Source organism: Typopeltis vanoorti, chromosome 17, assembly GCF_054136105.1.
Source record: "Typopeltis vanoorti isolate ZY-2024b chromosome 17, IOZ_Tvanoo_1.0, whole genome shotgun sequence".
In the NCBI taxonomy this organism is placed as follows: domain Eukaryota; kingdom Metazoa; phylum Arthropoda; class Arachnida; order Uropygi; family Thelyphonidae; genus Typopeltis; species Typopeltis vanoorti.
In genome coordinates, this window is record NC_143565.1 from 70131560 (window position 1) to 70155958 (window position 24399).

The 24399-nt window shown below is 36.4% G+C and overlaps 1 protein-coding gene across 1 annotated transcript in view; it reads right to left on the reverse strand.

Annotated features, from left to right (window-relative positions):
* The window catches only part of LOC150097470 (sodium-dependent phosphate transporter 1-A-like), a 263701-nt gene that overhangs the window by 12245 nt on the left and 227057 nt on the right, over nucleotides 1-24399 (reverse strand). Inside the window, exon 11 of the mRNA XM_090406931.1 lies at nucleotides 18585-18727. Coding sequence (XP_090263057.1) covers nucleotides 18585-18727 — 143 coding nt within the window. The remainder of the gene's footprint in view (nucleotides 1-18584; nucleotides 18728-24399) is intronic.

Here is a 24399-nt window from a genome sequence, read left to right on the forward strand (position 1 = left end):
ACTTGGGAAATGGAGTAAAACCAGGTTTAAAATAGCTTGGCATCTTTAACAATTGATAGTGTGATTGAGGAAAACACTGCAGTATTGAAAGATGGCCTTGATTGTGTGGACAAATGTTGAGTGAAGGCAAGATTCTTGGAGAGAAACAGAGAAACTAACAAAGAAATTAGAGCATATGAGTTCAGGAAAATGAATAAAAATATTACAAGACTTGAGACAAGGTTAACTAACGGATTCAAGGAAAGCAAGAGTGGAAGAAAAAGTTAGTTATGAAGGTGAGAGAGCAAGGGAAAAATAGATCATTATTATTATTATTATTCAGGCCTACATGAAGTCAAAAAACCCATCGTGAGAAGGACCTTCCAAATCTTCTTGCAGGGCTGCCACATTTGCACTATTACTAATAACTCTTCCCAGCTTCACATCATCTGCAAACAACTGAATATCCCCCTGCAATCCATTGACAATATCATTGATATAAAGGTTAAACAATACAGGTCCCAGTACTGAGCCCTGTGGTGTAACCTTCTGTCTCCTTGATATTGACCCACCATACACAACTCGCTGATACCTATCAGACAGCCAATCTTGAACCCAGTTGACTAACCCAACATCTAATCCCATGTGCTGCAACTTAAATATAAGCTTATCATGTGTCAAATGCCTTTGCAAACTCCAAAAAAATGGCAGTATATGCCATATTCTAAAGCAAGAGCACCCCTAAACAAATCCATGTTGACTCTCACACATAACATTACCCTCATCTGCCCAATGCTGCATATTGCCCCTCACTAATTTCTCCAAAATCTTAACAACTACTGATGAAACACAAACTGGCCTATAATTAGACATTCCCAGTCTGCTACCACCCTTAATGAATGGCACTATCTTACCTTCCTTCCATTCCTTGGTTACTTTTCCCACAGTGAGACTTTCATTGAAAAGCTAGGTCAAAGGAGCTGTCAGTTCTTTAGCACATTCTCTCAAAACCAGTGGTGAAATACCATCCAGTCCCACAGCTTTACTGACATCCAGAGTACTCAGTATTTGGAACACACTCTCCTCTTGCACCTCTAAATCTTGAACATGTCCTATCCCTCTAGTATTAAAACTTACTTTTCTGGGATAAAATACTCCAATAAAGCATTCATTGAACAACTCCACTATTCCTCTGCATCAGTCACTCTATTCCCATTTTTATCCCACAGTGTTATTCTTCCACAATCATTTCTCCTCCTACTGGCCACATAGCTTAAAAATTCCCTAGGATTTTCTTTTGGTTCTTAATGCCAATCTCTTCTCATATTCTAGTTTTGCCTTCCTTACCATACTAGTCACTCTCCTGGCCTGAGTCATATTCTTCATGCATCTGCTCTCCACCCCTCTCCTTATATCTCTTCCATAATCTCTTTTTCAACTGCAGTTCCTGTTTGTAATCCACTTTATACCAAATTGTGTCCTCTTCGTGGAATACAGTTTACTATTGCTGCTAACAATAGCTTACTATTGTTAGCAATTTCCCAAGCATAATGATATCCTGGCTTTCCAATTCTGTCCTCCATGGAATAGCCCCCAAGTTGATATCTAAGACTATCCGCATACATTTCCTTTTCTTTGATACTCCTGCATGTCTATTCAGCTTTCAAGTCAAAACCTTCAAATGGTCATCCTCTCCGACTTGGGGGAGAGATGTCATCTCAATTATTATCAGCTCTTCTGATGCTGTGACCAAATCCAAAACTCTTGTTCCATCTATTACATGTTGCCTAAGATATTTGTCCCTCAAGAATTCTAGAAATTCCATTCCCTTATTACTACATGCATTTTCCTCCTCCCAACTTATACAGCTGTAGTTAAAATCTCCCATAACAATCATTCTTCTTGCACTTGCCAAGCTCAACTGCCTAAACATCTCTTGCTTCCAGCCGTCTGTGCTCCCTGGCTTCTAGTGACATCCTTAAATATCCTGTCTTTCCTCCCTCTACCTCACACCATGTGCTTTTAAAACCATTAGCGTCATTGCCTTCCAAAACAACCTCCACTCTTAGAGGACATAAGCAGAACTCCACCACTGCATTTTCCCTTCCTATCCTGTCGAAAAATGCTGTACCCTGCTATTTCTATTCCTGTTATTACATCAATTTCCATCAACCACATCTCAGAGATACCAATAATCTTTAGCCATTCTGATGCTATCAGTGCCACCAATTCATTTCCTTTATTCTGGATACTCCTGGCATTAGTATAAAGCACAAAAATATCACTGCTTCTATACTTATCATTATCTCCACCAGACTCCACTGGACTCAGTGTTACCTGATGTCGGCCCCCTTCACCCAAGCATCCATTCCCATAAGAGGCCACCTCCTGCTGCCATCCATCCATCCTGGGAATTCTAGTTTCCCAACCAACTCGTTTTGAAAACAGCAATCTCTCCAGATGCCTGCGTCTTTCCTCATTCAAATGCAAGCAGTCTCTTGCATACAGTTCTTTTCTGTCCTCAAATGCACTCCAAGCATCGACATATTCCAATCCTCTCTTCTGACACATTCTGGCTATTATGCTATTCATTAGTACTGCTCTTCTGCTCAGCTCATCGTTATCATATCTGGGTAACACACACACACACACACACACACACACACACACACACACACTATCTTTCCTCCCTGCGTTTTCTTTTATACAACCTCAAGTATGAATCTCAGATCTCTTGCCACCCGATTTACACTGCCTCTCAAGTCATTCGTGCCCACCATCACAATCATTTCATCCATTCTTTCATCCCTCTTAATTGCCATAAAATCACACTTTTTGTCATTCCTCCAGGCAAACACTCTTCTGGCATCGTATCTTGCACACTATGGATCATTGAGTCTCCAACATCACACCTCTTACTACTCTGTTCCTTGATTGCTCACTTGCATCCGTCACTCTCTCTCCTCTAACCTTTTTATTATTATTATTATTATTACTACGGGCTACTCCAGGAGTCCTTAGACTCATCGAGTGAGGCCCTAAACATCATGTTCACACAACTGTTCAATATTCTCACAGTATCTATCATACCTTGCCTTGAACTCGCTCACTGTCATAGCACCCACAACAGACTCTGGCAGCTTATTCCACTCATTTAGCACTCTAAAAGTAAAGAACCCAGCTCTAACACCCTGCTAACCACGCTCTTGCCCAGCTTCCATGGGTGTCCCCTGGTTCTCCCACCACCAGTCCTGATCTCAAAAATATCATCTGAATTAATCCTATAGAATCCTTTTAGCAATTTGAATGTCTCAATCATATCTCCCCTTTTCTGCCTATCAACTAGTTTCTGCAACCCATAAATCTTCAACCTGTTCTCATATGGTTCATTCCATAGACCTGCTATCATCTTAGTCACTCGCCTCTGGATCCTCTCAACCTCCTCCCCATCAAGAAGGAACCGAGGTGACCAAATCTGGGCACAGTAGTCGAGATGAGGTCTTATCAGGGCTCGGTACAGAGGTACAATAACTTGCTTGTCTCTGCTCGTCAAGGTATTTTTCAACAACCAAGTGAGTTGATGAGCTGATTTAGCTACTTTCGCAATGTGCCCCCTACGTTCCTGCTGTTATCACTTTATCCCTGGTTCCAGCACTCCATCGCATTCTTCTCATTCCCTCTCTTCTACTGTTTCTATTCTCCTCTTCTATCATTCTCATACCTCTCTCTCTCTCATTCCCTCTCTTCTACCGTTTCTATTCTCTCTTCTTCTATCATTCCCATAACTCTTTCTCTCACTGCTACTCTGATTTGCCTTGCATTCATCTCTTCCATTAGCCTAATCTCATCTTTCATATTTCTCATCTCATTCCCAAGATATTTCACCTCCCCTTTCAGCTCATCTATCTATCTCTCTGCAAGTTAGCCACTCTTGCTCACCATTCATCTTCCCAATCAAGACCATCTCCAAAGGGAAACTCTTGTTTCAATAATCTGGTCACCTTTTATAATAAAGTAACAATAGCAGTTGATGAGAAAAATGCATATCCTCTAATTTTTCTGTGTTTTACAAAGGCACATCTGACAAGTTGATGTTCAAGTTACAACCTATGGGTTTGAACTGCATAGGCAAATGACTCTGATAGATCAAACAGTTATTTATGGGAAAAGTAGTATCAGAGAGAAGGAAGGTTGTATGTATGTATGTATGTGTGTGTGTGTGTGTGTGTATGGGGGGGGGAGTTTCAACTTCTACATGGCTCCATATGGGACTTACTCTTCGTCCTTTGTGTCAATGATACCATCACTGAAATGGCAGGGAAATATTCTCTTCTTATATGAAACACCTCTAGCCTTCCATAGCATCCCTCCATCCAAAAAAACTGACCTTTTCCACTCAAAACATTATTTTTTTTTTATCTGTGCAATTCCTAACACTTTATAAATCCCAAATCTACCTTATCTTAGAATGCTGTTCTCACATATATGGTGATGTACCAAACGCCTCTAAATGGGACACTGCTGTCTACAAAAGGGTGAATCAACTAACTGGTTTTCCTATAATCAGAGACTCATTTTGTTTGGAACAGTGGTCCCCACACAGTTTTCCCTAAGGATTATAATCTCTAGTTGTTCAAAAATGTATCAACATGTCCCTTATTTCTTCATAATCATGGGTAACACAGTTTGTGCACACACATGCGCACATGCAGAAATTGATGCATTTATAGGTTTTTAAGCCTCTTGTATGTGAGACTGATATAAAAAAAAAACTCAAAGATGATGTCAAGCTATAGAGGGGTATTACAATAGTGCTGATGTCATGTCTATTTAGGATAATTGGAAAGGTGGGTGAATAAATGTGGCACAACTAAGTGTGAGGTTTGATTTTTTTGGATTCACTATCGAAGGATGCATCTCTATTGGTGGAGTTATGCAAGAGAAAGTTGAGGAGAAAAAGGATGTGGTCAGCTTCAGATTTGGTCTGAAGAAAATTATATCAGGAATGTTGGTTATGGAGGCAGAGAGAGAGAAGGCACATAAAATCTGCAGAGATTGGTGGAAAGAAGATAAAGAAAAGAGGTAATTTATATATATATATATTTTTTTTTCTTTTTCCCACACACAAGAGGTACAAGACCTACAGCATATATCAGTGCCATGTGTGAAGTGCAGATAAGGATTGAGAAAGAAGAAATCTATTGACATTTTTTTAAAGAACTGAAAGTTGAAGTTATTGGGAAACACATTATGAAGTGGAGGGGATAAATGAGAAGCAGGTTCGTTTAAAGTTGTATTGAAAGGGATGTTGGGTATCTGCTGTTCTTGTTTTAACAAGCCCAACAGCAAGCAGAGGAATCATGCTTGTCAATTCACTGGAGCAGTTACCATGGCAGTACCTGTAGAATATGAATTAGATTATGTAGATTATGAATTAGATGGTGTTAATAAGTATTTAATTTATAGTAAATGGATACTGAGAGAATTTTATATGATGGAGAAAAATAAAAGAGGCCATCTATGGAAGTTGTGAAAGAGAGTTATAAATAATAGAGTGAGAATTAGCTTTTTTGCTTGGAAAGCAGCAGAAGCATGGAATGTATTGCCTTAGAAAGTGATAAGGACAGAGAGAGCAATGATTTTATGGAGTGGTATACAGCTTTCTCCCCAGAAATTTTTACCAGCCGGGTGGTATGAAGCATCAGCCGGGCATACAAAAATTTTGAATGAGTTAAGAAAGACCCTTTTTCATAACAAATTAAAATAATAATTTTATTAGAAATTACTTCAAACAAGGATAATATTTTATATAGTAATTATAACAAACAAGACCAGGATTTTTCTTATTTTCTCATTAAGTAATGAAAAACCTAGTAATGATCACAGCTTAAAATTCTATACATTAATTCTTCTCTTCTCTTCTTAGAAGCCCAGTTGTCAACAGCTTTTTCATAATTAAAATCTGTTGGATCTGGTCCCTCCAGTGAAATCAGCATCCAGTGAAATTATTTAGAGTGTTCTGACTGATGCAATTCCTCATACAGGTTTTTATCCTTTTTAATGCAGAGAAATCCCTTTCACATTCAGCTGTGGTTACAGGTATGGCCAGTCCAACAGCAGCTAGTTTTGCTAAATTTGGAAAAAACTCTTTGAGCTCAGATGTTGTTGCTAATTTCAGCGGTATTTGTCTTGGATCTAGATTTTTGTATGACTGTCCATTAATCATTTTTGATGCAACTGCCCATTCAAGTTTAGTACTTTCATAGTTTCAAACTGCAGGAATAATAATCAAAAAGAATCTCAGAAGCCTCACGTTGATCATGACTTTCTGCATTGAAAAGCAGGTAATGACTGGCATATCTGGAAATCTTGATTCTAGGTGTTTAATAACTGTGCCTATGTATTTATCATATATTGTAGTCTTAAACGTAATAACATCAGAATCTGAATAATGAATGTGAAGGTCTGACCATTCACCTGAAAGATGCTGATGAAGATTTTGAAAATGGTTGCCAGGAGTGTCTCTCAATTCCATGATGGATAGTTTTCTGGCTTCTAAGACTGACTCTATTTCAGTTAAGTCAACATCTTGCCTTTGCCATGATCTAGACCATAGGTTCCCAAAGTGGGTGGTACCGCCCCCCCCCCCATGGGTGCTGAAGCCTTCTAGGGGGGCTATAGTATATAGTTGGATGAGAAGCATTTGGGGGCATTCAGGCAGTCTAGGGATCGGTGGCTCTTTATAGAAGAAATTAATAATATATATTTAAAAATTAATTATTTTCGTGATTTTGCAATTAGATAATCATTTAAAATTTAATGAAACTGCACATTAATTTGTTATTTTAGCTTTGTATTTTTACTTTATAAGTTAGAAATAAACAATTTTGTAATATATTTAATGGTGTTTTAATTATTACAATAAGATTCTTACTAATGCAATGCAATCTCTTAATTGTATTCCACATTTTCATATTTAAACCATTGTATGAAACTGTGCAGTTTGGCAATTCGTTAGTAGGGGTATATGTAAGTTCGGCTTACTTAAACCTTGATATCCTATGATATCAAGGTTTAAGTTTAAGCCTGTGATACATTATGAGAAAATATTAAGGATAGTGACGGATCTTGCTCCACCTTTGCTCCAAGTTGCCCTAGTGTTGTACTACCCAAGTGATTACTTACACTTGGAGTCGCCGATAGTTCTTCGGCATGAAACTCTTGGATTTCGATCCGAGTTTCGTACCCGGCTATAGAATAATATGGGATTTACTATCTCCCTTAAACTGTGCATAATGTTATTCGAGCATACATTTTACAATCTTTACATATGGGCTACGTTTCACCAAAATCGGTATAGCAATAACCGTGTTCAAGATGAAACACATATTGGCCACTTCTTTTTAAAAATTTAACGGCATAAGCAGTAATGTATCATTAGTTGCTATTTACATCAAAAATAGCAAATGCCTTGAACCCAGAAAACTGTTATAACGGGGCGTTACAAAATTTATGTCTTGCAAAGTGGGTGGTGGCCTGAAAAAGTTTGGCAACCTATGATCTAGACATTTGCTGTTTTAAGGATAATACTTGTGACATAAGACTGAATGATATATGCACGTAAATACAAGAAAGATATTTAATTAACCAAATATTTTGGTCTGGAAATAGCAGACCATCCTCAGTGGTATTACAAGAACAGTTTTAAAAAATACAAGCTAGAATACTAACAATAGATCGTTAAAAAACGTATGAAACGTTTTTATGTTTCATACGTTTGAAAGTATGAAACATAAAAACAATAGTATGAAATGGAATATTTTGAAGTAGAGACATGATTGAAAAATAAAAAAATAAAAATTAATGAGTAATCTTGATAGACTTTCCCAGATTTTTGATATAGATATACAGTTATTACGATTCAGGTTGGGACGATGGAGCAAGGCCTCCACGCTTTCCTTGAACAAACGTTCAAACCTATAACGGGATCTATGGAAGAAGCAAGTCCTGGACTGGATTGGATTGGCTTAACACGGGATTGAAACTGACCACAGCATCTTTTGGTCCAGGACTTGCCTCTTGCATAGATCCCATTATAGGTTTGAATGTTTGTTCAAGGAAAGCGTGGAGGCCTTGCTCCATCATCCCAACCTGAATCGTAATGACTGTATATCTATATCAAAAATCTGGGAAAGTCTAATCAAGATTACTCTTTAATTTTTTTTTTTTTTCAATCATGTCTCTACTCCAAAATATTCTGTTTCATACTTAGTGATATAACATCACGCGGCTTGTTTTATTTTTAACGATCTATTGTTAGTATTCTAGCTTGTATTTTTTAAAACTGTTCTTGTAATACCACTGAGGATGGTCTGCTATTTCCAGACAGAAATATTTGGTTAATTAAATATCTTTCTTGTGTTTACGTGCATATATCATTATGATCTAGACAAGTTAGATAAATGTGGTAACACATCTGAAAGTATCATTAGTGAAGCTACGAAATTGTATGTTCTGATATATTTACTTAAACCTTCAGCTGTGATATCATTTCATTTGGTGGCCTCTCTTTCCAATGCAGCTATAACACTCATCATGCATGGTGAGACAGCCATCTAGTGTCACTAGACATTTTAAGTTTAATCTGAGGACTGTTCAGTATATTTTGGATTTGAGTTAAACCAGCTATCCTGACTGAGGAATTTTGGAAGAAGAAAAACAATTGCCTTAAGATATCATTAAACATGACTACATAAGGCACTTCAGCAGCTGCTTGGGCACTAGCAAGAGCCAGTCGATGGTTTACACAATGACAGTTGACCGTGAGTCCATCTGTTTTATCTTTGAGCAGTTTTGCAACTCCCCTTTGCTTTCCAATCATGACAGCTGCTCCATCAGATCCTAAGCCCACCACATTACAAGTTTTTAAGCCTAGACTGTCAAAGGTTTCAATTACTTTGTTAGTTATAGTCTCAGCTTTGCCCTCAATGATATTGCAAATTGATACAAAACTAAACCTGACCTCTTTTCTAAGTTAACAAACATATTTAATGTTTGTTAACTTAGCTGTTTTAAAACTGAGATGTCTGTAGTTTCATCACATAAAACACTGAAATAATCTGCAGAATGTATATTTTTCAGTATTTCAGATCTAATTTCCGATCCTAAAATATCAATCAACTCTTGCATTATTCTTTCTGAGGTAATGTGCATTTTTACCAATGTTAAGATGTTCTAAGTAGGAACAACCCATAGCCTTGCAATGCTCAAGCAATTTTTCAAATAATGTAGTATGTGATAACTAATTTTTCACTAACCAATACATAGATCTTAAAACTCCCAGAAAAGCATCTCTCTGCAAGTTATTCAAAATTGAAATTGATTTTTCAATTTGTCCTATTCCAGTTTCTTCTAGTATACGTTTTTCAATTATATCTGAACAAGAATCAGTGTGTAACTTGCTTTGTTCATGGTCAACCAAGCTTTCTTTTCAAAGTCTTGTGCATGGCAAGTCACTTCCTTGTTTGTGGGTCATCTCTTTCCGTATTTCATACATGTGGAACACATCATTCCATTATCTTTCACCACTAACCAATGGAATTTTTTAAACCATAATGCCTGATAAGCAGTGTTTAGACGCACGTTTTACATTTGAAAGAGACTGCAGAAATCGATGATTCTGTTGTTGGTTTGATGTCTTCATTACTATGTTTATTGGTTTCATCTTTCTTAAAATAACTTAAGAGTGCGGTTTTCTGATTTGACTTTTTACTCGTTATGGGGTAATTTAATAAATACAAAATATCATTGTTATTAAATTAATCAGAACAAATCACTGAATTGTGCACTGACAGTAATACCTGAGGCACATAACGCAATTTTACTATTTATAAGTATTAATTACTTGGAATGGGAATTGGTATCACTCGAGACTGACATCATAGTCCTCGAGAATTTCAAGAATTCCCTGACATCACAACTATATTTGATGTGCAGGCCTATTTTCTTTTACAAAATAAAATATTAAATACTTGACTCACGATCTTCCGACAAAAACCATTATTAAGAAAAATAAATGTAGATTTTTAACATCGATTTTTGTCTTCGATTCGAATTCGCTCAATTTTCACAATTTATTTCTTTCAAATATCAAAATTATGTCTCTTTCGAGATCCCGATTTTTGCTTTCTTCTGTGTACAGATTGATGTGCATCAAAGTGAATATCTGAAGTTCTCGAGATTGGCTTGCAATGCAAGAAATTGAGCTGGTCTCATGAGTATCGAGACTCTCCGGTTTGATTTCTCATCACTATTTAATTTAAAAAAGTCTTAAATTATTTTTCCATTCTTGCTCATTATTTAGCCATGTCAATTCACAACATTTATTAGCCGGGTGGTCAGTAAAATCAGCCGGAGGTTTGCCCATTCAAAAAGTCCTGGGGAGAAATCAGGATATAATGGACTATGTTATCTAAAACAGATCTCCCATAAACAGTCCATGAAGGTTCTGAATAATAATCTTTGAAAACAAAATTTTTAACGAAACACAACAAATTTTGTACTGAAAAATAGTTTTCTATGGCCTTACCTGATAAAAGATAATTTTTCTCAGTGTTAGCAAAATCAGTTTCCCTAACTGAAATTTTTTTTTTTTTATTATTTTACTTAAAACAGTGAGTAAAACTATTTTCTATTTAAAGCATGTTAGATTTTATGGGTAATGAAAGTTTGTGATATAGATTAAGAAGACTGCACTCAAGATATTCAGCAGGTACATTAATGTCATTTTTTTTTTTGTGACATATTTAAACTATGTCTAAGATGCATATTTTTCATAAACAATGGTAATTAGCTAATCATATTGTAGTTTACCATATGGAATGTTTAATTAAGCGCTGCTCGTGGGGTATGTATATATGTATATATATATATGAAAAAGCTTTAATGACTGATACTGAGAGATAAAAAGATGACATGATATATTTGAAAAGATACTACTAGTTTACTAGTTTCATTGAATTGATCAACATCTCCAGGTATCACAATCAAAGAAGTATATAAAGAATTACAGAGACTTAAAATTGTAATAACAAAACAAGTACAAAAAGACAGTAACATGTTTGAAAACAAAATGTGAGGTTGAGTTCCAAACAAACGTATACCATGTGCTGTCGCGAGTGCGCCAGTACTGAACAGAGGCAACGTGTGCATCAGAGAGATTAAAACTCGGGCTGCTGTTGATATGAGAGGAATCTAGAGAAATTTCCCTAGATTCGACAGTCTTTCTCTCGAGTTCATCATAGCACACATGGATGTTAGACGTTTGAGTCCAGTTCACAATGTGTTGGCGGCCCTCGTCTGAGTTAGCTAAAAAGAGAACATGGCTAGAGAGAGAGAGAGAGCGCAACTCTGGTCCTGTTATTCGAGATGTCTCGACAATGTTCTTCCAAATGTAGAAGGATGGATTTAGCAGTCTGGCCATAGTATGGCTTTCCAAAATCACATAAAATCTTGTACACTCCTGGAAACTGAGTTGGAAGATGTTTCTCTTTAGGTTTGTTAAGTATTTAACGAAGTTTTGGAAGCGTAGTGAAGCAAGTTTTGAAGTTAAACTTCTTGAGAATCTTTGACAGTTTTGGTGAAATAGAGTTGATGTAAGGCAAAGAGATGAAGGCTCTTGGGGAAGAAGGATGGATCTTCAGAAGTAGTTGAGTGACTGGGGGAAAGAAATTTGTCAATTTTCTTAGGAGAGAAACCATTATTAATAAAAGTTTTTTAAGAAAAAGGAGTTCATTTTCAATTTCTGTTTCTTCTGTAAGTAATGATTTGGCTCGGTGAGCTAAGGTGGAAATAATACCACATTTTTGTGGGGGATAGTGATGGGAGGAAGCATGAAGGTATCTATCAGTATGAGTAGGCTTTCTAAAAATTGAGATTTTAATACTCTCAGCACATCTGGTAAGTTTCAGGTCTAAAGAGGGGAGGCAGTCATCTGATTCCAGTTCGAAGGTAAAAGAGATTTTTCCATGGCACTTGTTTAGGTGATCTAAAAATAAATTGAGGTTGTTGACACCATCTTCCCAGATGAGGAAAATATCATCACTATAGCGATACCAGAATTTTGGTTTAAGATGGAAAGAGTTAATAGCTTTTCCTTCAAAATCGTTGAGAAATATATCTGCGAGAATCGGAGAGAGCGGGCTGCCCATGGCCAGACCTGAGTTTTGTAAGTAGATCTTATTGTCGTATTTGAAGTATCTTGACTTTATGCAATGGGAGAGAAGAGCAAAGAGTTTTTTTGATAATTTGTTCTTGAGAAGATCGAGGACTTTGGGCAGGTACATTTGTAAAGAGAGAAACAATATAGAAACGTGCCATTAAATCTGTTTTTTTAAGTTTGATATCCTTGATTTTAGAAACAAAATCTGCAGAGTTTTTAATATGTAAAGAGGAAATTCCAGAAAGATTTCTTAGAAACCTCGTGATCTTTCTGGAATTTCCTCTTCACATATTAAAAATTCTGCAGATTTTGTTTCTAAAATCAAGAATATCAAACTTAAAAAAACAGATTTAAAAAAACAAATTATCAAAAAAAAAAATGCTCTTCTCTCCCATTGCATAAAGTCAGGATACTTCAAATATGACAATAAGATCTACTTACAAAACTCAGGTCTGGCCATGGGCAGCCTGCTCTCTCCGATTCTCGCAGATATATTTCTCAATGATTTTGAAGAAAAAGCTATTAACTCCTTCCATCTTAAATCAAAATTCTGGTATCGCTGTATTGATGATATTTTCCTCATCTGGGAAGATGGTGTCAACAACCTCAATTTATTTTTAGATTACCTAAACGAGTGCCGTGGAAAAATCTCTTTTACCTTCAAACTGGAATCAGATGACTGCCTTCCCTTTTTAGACCTAAAACTTACCAGATGTGCTGAGAGTATTAAAATCTCAATTTTTAGAAAGCCTACCCATACTGATAGATACCTTCATGCCTCCTCCCATCACTATCCCCCACAAAAATTTGGTATTATTTCCACCTTAGCTCACCGAGCCAAATCATTACTTACAGAAGAAACAGAAATTGAAAATTAACTCCTTTTTCTTAAAAAAACTTTTATTAATAATGGTTTCTTTCCTAAGAAAATTGACAAATTTCTTTCCCCCAGTCACTCAACTACTTCTGAAGATCCCTCTTCCCCAAGAGCCTTCATCTCTTTGCCTTCCATCAGCTCTATTTCACCAAAACTGTCAAAGATTCTCAAGAAGTTTAACTTCAAAACTTGCTTCACTACGCTTCCAAAACTTCGTTAAATACTTAGCAAACCTAAAGAGAAACATCTTCCAACTCAGTTTCCAGGAGTGTACAAGATTTTATGTGATTGTGGAAAGCCATACTATGGCCAGACTGCTAAATCCATCCTTCTACGTTTGGAAGAACATCGTCGAGACATCTCGTATAACAGGACTAGAGCTAGCGCTCTCTCTCTCTCTAGCCACGTTCTCTTATCAGCTAACTCAGACAAGGGCCACCAACACATTGTGAACTGGACTCAAACTTCTAACATCCATGTGTGCTATGATGAACTCGAGAGAAAGACTGTCGAATCTAGGGAAATTTCTCTAGATTCCTCTCATATCAACAACAGCCCGAGTTTTAATCTCTCTGATGCACACGTTGCCTCTGTTCAGTACTGGCGCACTCGCGACAGCACATGGTATACGTTTGTTTGGAACTCAACCTCACATTTTGTTTTCAAACACGTTACTGTCTTTTTGTACTTGTTTTGTTATTACAATTTTAAGTCTCTGTAATTCTTTATTATTATTATTATTATTATTATTACTACGGGCTACTCCAGGAGTCCTTAGACTCATCGAGGGAGGCCCTAAACATCATGTTCACACAGCTGTTCAACATTCTCACAGTATCTATCATACCTTGCCTTGAACTCGCTCACTGTCATAGCACCCACAACAGACTCTGGCAGCTTATTCCACTCATTTACCACTCTAAAAGTAAAGAACCCAGCTCTAACACCCCTGCTAACCACGCTCTTGCCCAGCTTCCATGGGTGTCCCCTAGTTCTCCCACCACCAGTCCTGATCTCAAAAATATCATCTGAATTAATCCTATAGAATCCTTTTAGCAATTTGAATGTCTCAATCATATCTCCCCTTTTCCGCCTATCAACTAGTTTCTGCAACCCACAAATCTTCAACCTGTTCTCATATGGTTCATTCCATAGACCTGCTATCATCTTAGTCACTCGCCTCTGGATCCTCTCAACCTCCTCCCCATCAAGAAGGAACCAAGGTGACCAAATCTGGGCACAGTAGTCGAGATGAGGTCTTATCAGGGCTCGGTACAGAGGTACAATAACTTGTTTTTCTCTGCTCGTCAAGGTATTTTTCAACAACCAAGTGAGTTGATGAGCTGATTTAGCTACTTTCGCAATGTGCCCCCTAAACTTCATCTCCCTATCCACCAACACTCCCAAGTCCCTGGCCTCATCAATCTCTTGGAGTACAGTTCCACCAATGTGGTATACTGCTGCTAATCTTTTCACTCCGAAATGCATAACCTTACATTTTGTCACATTAAATTGACATCCATTCTCCTTAGTCCAGAACTCCAATCAATCTAAGTCATCTTGCAAGACTTTGACATCTTCTGCATTCACTATCGCCCTACCCAACTTTGCATCATCAGCGAACAAATGAACTGTCCCACTTAGACCCTTCCCTATATCGTTAATGAACAGATTAAACAGCAGTGGTCCAAGAACAGAACTCTGTGGCACACCACTAGTCACAGGCCGTTTTTTGGACTCTACTCCTGAATAAACTACTCTTTGATATCTCTCCATCAACCACCCAGCTATCCATCTCACCAACCCTATATCCATTCCCATATGTTGTAGTTTACGGATTAGAATTCCATGTGGTATCCTGTCAAACGCCTTTGCCAGGTCCAGCAGTATCACTGTAAACCCATTTCCCTTATCCAGTTCAGCCGTCACCTTGTTATAAAACTTGAGCAAGTTACTGAGGCATGATCTACCCTTCACAAAGCCATGCTGTCCTCTGTACAGTATCTCATTTTCATCAATCCATTCCTGTATTTTTCCCTTGACTACTTTCTCCAAGACCTTGACAACGACTCCTGATATGCTGATCGGTCGGTAATTTGCAACCATAGTCTTGGATCCTCCTTTATGCAGTGAAACTATTTTCCCCTCTTTCCACGCCTTCGGGACTAAGCCAGACCCGAGACTCAGATTAAACAACATGGTCAAGGGCACTGATAATTCATTAGCCGCTTCATGCAAGACCCGTGCCGGTATACCATCCAATCCCACAGATGTATTCACATTAAGGTTCTGTAATATACTATTCACCTCCACTTCATTCATCACAATTCCCATATAAACTAATGGTTCCTTCATTTTTTCAATGTCACCACCTGGATGATATACTTTTGCAAAGTGCGCACTCAGTAACTCCACTATATCGACTGGTTCAGTGAACTCTTTACCATCGTCATTCCTTAAAATCATTTTGCCATGTACAGTTTTTTTCTTGCTTGCAGCATATTGAAAGAACTGTTTGGGATTCTCTTTTGCTTGCATAGCTAGTTTCCTTTCATAATCGGCTTTTGCTGTTTTTACCACACTCGTTACCCTTCTGGCCTGTACTTTATACCGTTCGTGTGCCTGCAGGTCACCCCTTTCTTTAAATTCCCTCCATAGTTGTTTCTTTTTTTGCAGCTCAAGCTTAATGGTGTTATTCATCCATTTAACCCCTCCTTGTTTCACTATTCGGACCTTAGGTATACAATTAGCCATAACCTCCTATAAATGCTCTTTGATCACTTCCCATGCTCTATCGATGTCCAGCCCTTGCAGTTGTACATGCCATGGCACTGATCCAATCAGTCTCCTAAGCTTGTCATACTTGCCAGCACGGTAATTCCACATATACCCTGTCTTAATCACAAATTTCACACCTTTAGCCACCTCCCAGGTCAAGACCTTATGATCACTCTCACCAATAGGTGGCAACATGGTCATATTCATTACAGTCAAATTCTCAGATACTATTACCAGGTCAAGCACTCTCACACCCCTAGTATTTTCAATTACATGCTGTTTCAGATAGTTATCCCTTAATAATTGAATAAAATCCATTTCCTTCCTCACATGTGTCCTCTCCTCCTTCCAATCAATGTTACCATAGTTGAAATCCCCCATAATAATTACCCTCCTTCCACTCATTTCATCAATTTGTTTATGCATACCATCTCCACCATCTGTTCCATCACCTGGTCTATAGCAGCACCCAACTGTATATTTTATTCTGCCAGTATCAATCTCACACCAAATAGCCTCAAATGAGCTCCTTTCACTATCCTGCAATACTTCAATTCTCCTTGGCTGCAGTTCATCAGCTATCATCAGTAACACCCCTCCCCCAATTTTATTCTCTCTGTCCCTCCTAAACATACTATAACCTACACATTCTATCCCACTAACTATATCATCTTCCGTCAGCCATGTTTCACTAATGCCAATAACCTGTGGCCAGGAAGAGCCAATCAAGGCCAAAAATTGTTCCTTCTTGTTCCTAATACTCCTGGCATTAGTATACATGAATTGCAGTGTTCCCTTTGTCCCACCCCTATCTTGATGCGTTATTCTAAATATCCCATTCCCATTTTTTGTCCTTATTGCTGGCTCAGGTACATTATATACATTTTTACACTCAACTGTCTCACTGATGTCTGGATATCCACTTCCCCCCCTCCTTGGTAGTTCTAGTTTCCCTGGTTCTGCACATCCATTTTCACTTCATTCAGCAACACTCTTTCCAGTCTCCGCACACCAAGTCCATTCAAATGCAGGCCATCCATCTTGTATAAGTCCTTTCGCCCATCAAACTCATTCCACACGTCCACGAATTCCACACCACACCGTCCGCATAACCTGCGCATAATGTCATTTGCGATTATGCCGCTCCTTCTAAACTCCTCTCTGTCATACCGCGGTAACAGACTCACCATTCTAACTCTGTCACTCTTTTCTTTTGCTACATTTAACAATACTTTCAAGTCCTCTTTATATGCTTCTTTGATTGTGATACCTGAAGATGTTGATCAATTCAATGAAACTAGTAAACTAGTAGTATCTTTTCAAATATATCATGTCATCTTTTTATTTCTCGGTATCAGTCATTAAAGCTTTTTCATAATATTCCAACCGAGTAAAAATGAATTCTGAAAGAAAAAAAAAATATATATATATATATATATGTACATACTCCAACAATACAACAAACGAAAGAACAGCTTTAAATACAACCACAACGCTTTAATGTCAATTATGTATAAGGACTCTCTATGTTGTTCATAGTTTATTTAAGCTTCAGTGTTTTAGTGTTTTTTCTTTTTTCTTTCTTTTATAATGTCACCTGATGAAGGCTGTTGCAAGCCGAAACTAGTCATGTTTTAATATTAAATCTCGGTTTTAGTCATTCAATTCTTTTTTAAAAAAAAAAAATATATATATATATATATATATATATATATATATATATATATATATATATATATATATATATATATATATATATATATATATATATATATATATGTTATGTAGTATTTAAGACTAGAACACCGATAATTAAAAAATAAAAGCAGATTTTATTTGCACAACTAGTTTTGTCTTTCACAGACTACTTCAGGTGCAAAAAAACATAAAAATAACCAGCAAAATAACAGTACAGGAACTGACTCTGAACAGTACATGTTATTTAGTATTTAATAATTAGAACACCGAAAATTAAAAAATAAAAGCAGATTTTATTCACACGACTAGTTTCGTCTTTCATAGACTTCTTCAGGTGCAGAAGTCTGTGAAAGATGAAACTAGTCGTGTGAATAAAATCTGTTTTTATTTTTAATTCTCGGTGTTCTAGTGTACTGTTCAGTCAGTTCCTGTATGGTTATCTTGCTGGTTATTTTTATGTTTTTTGCGCCTGAAAAAGTCTGTGAAAGATGAAACTAGTCATGCGAATAAAATCTGCTTTTATTTTTTAATTCTCGGTGTTCTAGTCATTAAATACTAAATAGCATGTACGCAAACCAAGCAAATCAATCTATAAACACACACACACATGTCGCACACACACACACAAAAAAAAGTATAATGTTATGAGTGATTTTCTGTAAATCTGTTGCAGTGAATATGCTGGACAGCATTAAATTTCAATGAAAGAAGGAAAGAAATGTATACAGTGATGTGAATCAGAAGTTTATCAGCAAAAAAATGTGGAATGAATCTCAGCTGGCAACACTGTCTAAAATGAATGAATGAATGATACTGAACACTGATAATATTCACATATAAAGACTTTAAAAAAATTGAGTTGGTGTAACAGTACACAATTTCTGACTTTTTGTTATAACAGGAATATTATCAACTGTTCCATCAATGCTTAATAAAATTTGTTAAGATATAATGAGAAAAAATTATCTATTATTATTATTATATGAAAAGTTCAACAAAAGAAAGATCTTTAAAAAAATTCAGAGGCCATACCTAACATCATTTCCACCATGGGCAAAGGAGCCAAATATAGCTGTGAGAATTTGCAGAAAAGAAAATATTTTAGCCGTTTCAGGTGTATCTTGTTGTTCCTCTATTTCTTTTTCTTCACTAGATTCCTCTCTTGAGTGTTCTTCCTGAAAGCAATATGTGTCATTTGAGAAAAAGATTCATCACTAAATTTCATCTTCAGTTTTTTTTCAGTATCATATTAACAAATTAACAGGCTAGTATAGCTGATAGGATGCTGTCATAGACAAGGATATGTAGAGAATACTGATTGTGAAATGTTTAGTCAAATTGGTTGGGCATGTAAAAAGAAGGTGATCCTGATGGTTAGATTTAGTGTTAACTTCACAAGATGTAGTTGTTAATGACCTATTGACACTTGGCAAGAGTGATCATGAGGTACTTGTTTACACTGGATAGATGAACTGAGCAGAATAGATGATGACAGTGCATGGAAATTCACAAAGCAGTAATCTGACACAAGAAATGTATAACTGCATACCAAGGGTTAAATGCATAAATAGAGTAGGGGAGTGAAATGGATGAACAGTAAAATCAAGCAAGCTGTGTTGAAAAAGAAAATACTATGGAAGAGGTACAAGACACTTGGTCGGGAACAGAACCATAAAGAGTATAAAGTGCAGGCTAGAAAGGTGATGAGCATGGTAAAGAAAGGTGCAGTGTCAGAGAAGATTGGCTAGTCAGGCCAAGGTTAACTCAAGGGAATATTTGGGCTCTATGCAAGCAAGATCAAGAATAATTATGGCTGGTTGACAATAGTGGATAGTCAAGGCAGCAGGATATAATGAAATTATTGAATAAGCACTTTATCAGCATATACCATACTGATGTAAATGATGCCAAGCAATATGTAGAAGAGAGGCAAGTATTAGAAGAATTGGAAGTGAAAAAATCAGAGGTGTATCAGGTGTTGATTGGTTAGATGTTAATAAGGATGTGGGAATGAATGACATATCACATATAGTCTATTCGAATGTACACAACCTTGACCTGGTTATTTAATGAAAGTCTTGCAGCAGGTAGGGGATTTCCAAGGAGTGAAAATAGTACCACTCCACGAGCATGGTTCTAGGACAGAAGTTTCTGATTATAGACCAGGCTTTATAACTGCACTTGTAGTCAAGGTGTTGGAGAGATCAGTTAGGAATAGAATACAGGATTCGGTTGATGGACATAGCATTCTTTATGATGGTCAGCATGGATCTGTAAAGGACAGGTCTTGTTTTAGCAATTTACTTGCATTTTATGATAAGGTAACGAGTGTGTTAGATAAGGGAAAATCATATACAGTGATATTCTTGGACTTTGCCAATGCATTTGATAGATTACCACATGATAAGTTGGCATACAAACTGCAGATGAGAATAGATAGTGTATTGGTTAGATAGATAGGAGATTGGCTCTCTGAACGATACTAGCAAGTTGTGTATGATCGAGCATTTTCTCAAAAAAAAGGAGGGTAACCAGTGGCTTGCCCTGCTGTTTAACTTGTTTGCACATTATATGTCATGTGTACTGACTGAGGATTTCAGTTGTTTGCTGATGATGCAAAGTTATGGAGAATTATAAGTAGCACTGCCTTTGACTTGGACAAAGGAGTGGAGTTGTAGTTTTAATATTAGTAAGTGAAAGGTGTTGCATTTTAGACTGCAGAAATATAAAGCTGTATACTATGTTGACATTGCCGTACTGCAGGAAGTGGATGAAATTCGAGATATGGGACTGATGGTTAAAGAAGAAAGTACTCCTAACATGTAGGGATAAAGAAGTGGTTGTGCCACTGTATAAAGCACTGGTCAGAACCACACTTGGACTATTGTGCTCAAATTTGGTCACCTGATTTTCAGTGTGATGTGGAAACATTGGAGAGGATCCAGAGATGAGCGACTAAGATGATATCAGGACTTTGGAATGTTTGCTATGGAGAAAGGTTGAAGAAATGTGAATTGCAGAATTTGGTGGACAGGAGGAAAAGGAAAAGAGAAGATGATACAATATAGACATTTAAGTTAGTGAGAGGATTTTATTGGATTAATCTAGATAGGATTATAAAAAGAGTAGTAGGTAAGAAGGGAAAAACCAGAGCCCATCCCTGGAAATTATGTAAGAATGTAGTGAAAAGGGGTGTGTGAGAAGTAGATTTTTTACATGGGGAACTGTCAGTGAATGGAATGCATTACCAGAATGTGTTGTTAATGCAAGGAGTGTTAAGAATTTTAAGATTCAGTATGATAAATATGTTGTCAGTTGAATGAACCTCCCATGATGAGTCTGTTCTCATGGAGGGTGTTATAATAATAATAGTAACAGTACTAACAACTATAGCAGTTTGTAGTACTTAAGGTAAAAGGTGTAGCAGAAATTTTTTCTGCTACACATTGTCCTGAACGTGTGAAAAGAGATGCTAATCACACATGTACAAGTAGGACTGTAGTGTGCAATATCTCTATAATGACAGTTGACTATGTGCCATTAACAAGAAATGAACTTTCAAAATTTTCATCAACATCTAACCTCAAAAAATTTTGGTTTTTTTCCTTGTTGGGCTTGAACACTGATGAGAAATAAGCTACCCCATTCCCCATGCAATATTTCTGCTTCCTAGCTCCACATGGGTAAAAATTTTGATCTGTCACTCAAATCATTAGGAGCATGATACATTATTTCTAATTGTATTATAGCCCTTCATAACATAAAGCTGCTGGAAGAAAAGAAAGAAAGAAAAATTATTATTTCGTGACACCTCTAAAGAGTCCAAAGACTCATTGAGGACACCTGCTCTATAACAAACTGCCACCATCATCTACACCAACAGCATCTATGGACCACTATCACCACTAGTATTTTTTGTCTGTAAATTGCACATGTTCTGAAGGCTGATTTGTCTGTATGTAGGATGAAAAACCTGAGATTCCAGGAGAAAAACCCTGCTACTTCCATATCAGATCGGCTAACTCACCTTCAATTGAAAAAATCCATATAAAGATACCTCTTGTACCGATGAGAATTGAACTTCAAGTGTAGCACAATTGAAAGAAAGATGGTACATTGCACCCTTTTCCAATCAAAGGGTGCAATGTACTAATCTTTCTTTCAATTGTGCTACAGAGGCACTTTTAACATCTATAACATAAAATCTATGAATCATTTAATATATGGAAAAGAGGAGGAATGTATAATAACATAGCACTTAAGAGGTAAGATTAATAAATTCCACATTTGTTTGTTGATGCTTATTAATTAATTAATTAAACTTAATAACAATTAAATATACATAAATTATTTTTTTCAGCTTACAGAGCATACAATGCACCTGTCCAAATAACAAAATATATTAATTTTTAATATATTATATTTAATATATTCAAAATAGTTGACTTTCATATGAAACAGCATTTTTTGTTAGTAACATAAGTGATTAACCTAGAACTGTTTTTGCATTATGTACTGTGGAGCAGTATGCATTCAGGGTACACCAGGTATGTGCTGCACACTCAGGAATTCATGAAGAATTAATTGTTAAGCAGTTATTTCTTTGAAATAAAAGGCCATGAACCATTACAAATATCAAGACATTGACAGCATAATTTTAAATCAGATAAGGTGAGCATTGCCATCAAAGCACATGTTGACTAGTCATATATGAAGAGAGAGAATAATGTGTTTCCCTATGTCTGCAAGGAGGGATCAATGTACATATTTAATGGAGGCAAGCAGACTAAAATTCAGAGTGGGTTGATAATAACAGTATTCTTTATGATGGTCAGCATGAGTTGGTTAGGGGGGGAGGTCATGTTTCAGCAATCTGCTTATGTATTACAAGGTGACAAATTTGCTTGTTAAAGGAGATGCATATACACTATTGTACTTGGATTTTCAAAGGCCTCTGATAGACTGACATATAACAAGCTAGTAGCTAAACTGAAATGAAACAAATGGTATTAAATAACAGACTAGTAAGGTGGATAGTTGATTAACTGTCGAACAGGTATCAGTAGGTTATATATGGAGGAGTAGTATCCAAAATGGCAAATTCCAAATTTACATATTTACATTTCAGAAATGAAGGATTGAATAATGTACTAAACTAACAGAATGGTTTTTTCTTACCATGAATAAGGTTGTATTGGCTGATTTTCAGTATGCTGGCATCATTTTTGCTCCCAAATCTTATCTGATCTCGATATGGTAATATAAAATAACCCTGCAACTGATTCATTTCTACAAATACTCTACATTCAAATCGATCATAAAACTATGTTTTGGAGATTTGTATATATTTCCACCAGATGGCACTAGTAATATATTTCCATAAATACTCAAAAATCAAATTAAACTTATTGATGAAGATGAAAAGTGTTATAAAAAAGATGTCCATATTTTTACTTTGGTGTTCATGTGTGTGTTTGCGTGTGGTACATTATACAGGTTCCAAACTAGATCATTAAAAAAAAAAAAAAAAAAAAAAAGCACATCGCTTCATTTACATGGCTGAATATGAACATACACCTTTAAAAAAAAATAAAAAATATATATATATGATGTATATCATGTATATCATTTTGACCTGATCTTGCTACCTACAAGAAATGTGTGCCCTTGCTGCCTCTAGAGGAATGAAAAACATCTCCATTCCATCAATGTTTTAACTCCCCTCCAAGAACAACATGAAGAAAATTTCTCTTAGATGCAATCTTCTTGTTCAGAGATGTACATCTTATATCACAAAGTAGAATTTTATGTTTAAAAAAATCTCCTTCTTTTAAAGCAAAGAGGAATAAATATTAGAATGTAAGTATTGTGCACTGTTAGAGACAGAGGCAAAAAAATATTCTCACATTGCAGTTTCTTTTTTTTTTCTTGTCATTTCTTTGTTAGAATTGTAATAAATTGGCTGCTTAGTGGGAAAAGTGCTGAAAACAATCAAATCAAGTTAGTTACATAAGTTAGCCATATTTGCTTAATAAATGTTGTAGGAGAATCTACTTATGATGCACAACACATTTCTGAAACACTTTATGCTTTTTTTTAATAATGTTGCCTTACCAAAGCACCCCCCCCCCTGCCCACCATGCACTCTGCTGTGGACAGTTCACTGTCATTTTTAAAATAGACTTATGTAAGGGCATTATTAAACTTTAATCTTTTGAAATGGTGCATCATAAACGAAAGGATTTATATAAGGATAGTGAACTGCACTTAAATTGATTTAGAATTAGGTGTCTTGAAGAAGCAGTGTTCACTGACAGTGTGGAAGTGAAAAGTTGAAGAAAGGAGCCGTTGGGAATGGGATAGTGCATGTGAATGTGTGCAAACACCCATGAGGTGACTAAGCATGAAAATTTCCAAAAATGCAGAATATTCTCTCATGTAACAAAACTAAATGAGGCAGTCAATACAAAGTGCAAAGGTAACCAGGGCCTAAAAGAATACTGCAGTTTATGTACACTAATTCCAGAAGAATCAGAAATAAGAGGGAGGAGTTTAGTTCACAGGTTGGTGCACTTCATCGGTAGGAGATGATGTTGCTACAGGGATAGAATGTGGAGATGTAGTATTTTCAGGGAGGATAGAGAGAGAACAGGATGAAGAAGAAGATCACTGCTGATGATAGCAGATGAATTACAGCCAAAAAGAGTAGGATCACCATGAAGAAAGAAGTATGGCGGGCAGTGTATCTGAAAAAATCTGGTGACAGAAGAGACCAACAGGACAAAAACCAGTTAGTTGGTAATGGCTATAGGACAGAGAGTGCAAAAAAAAAAAAAATAACAACAAA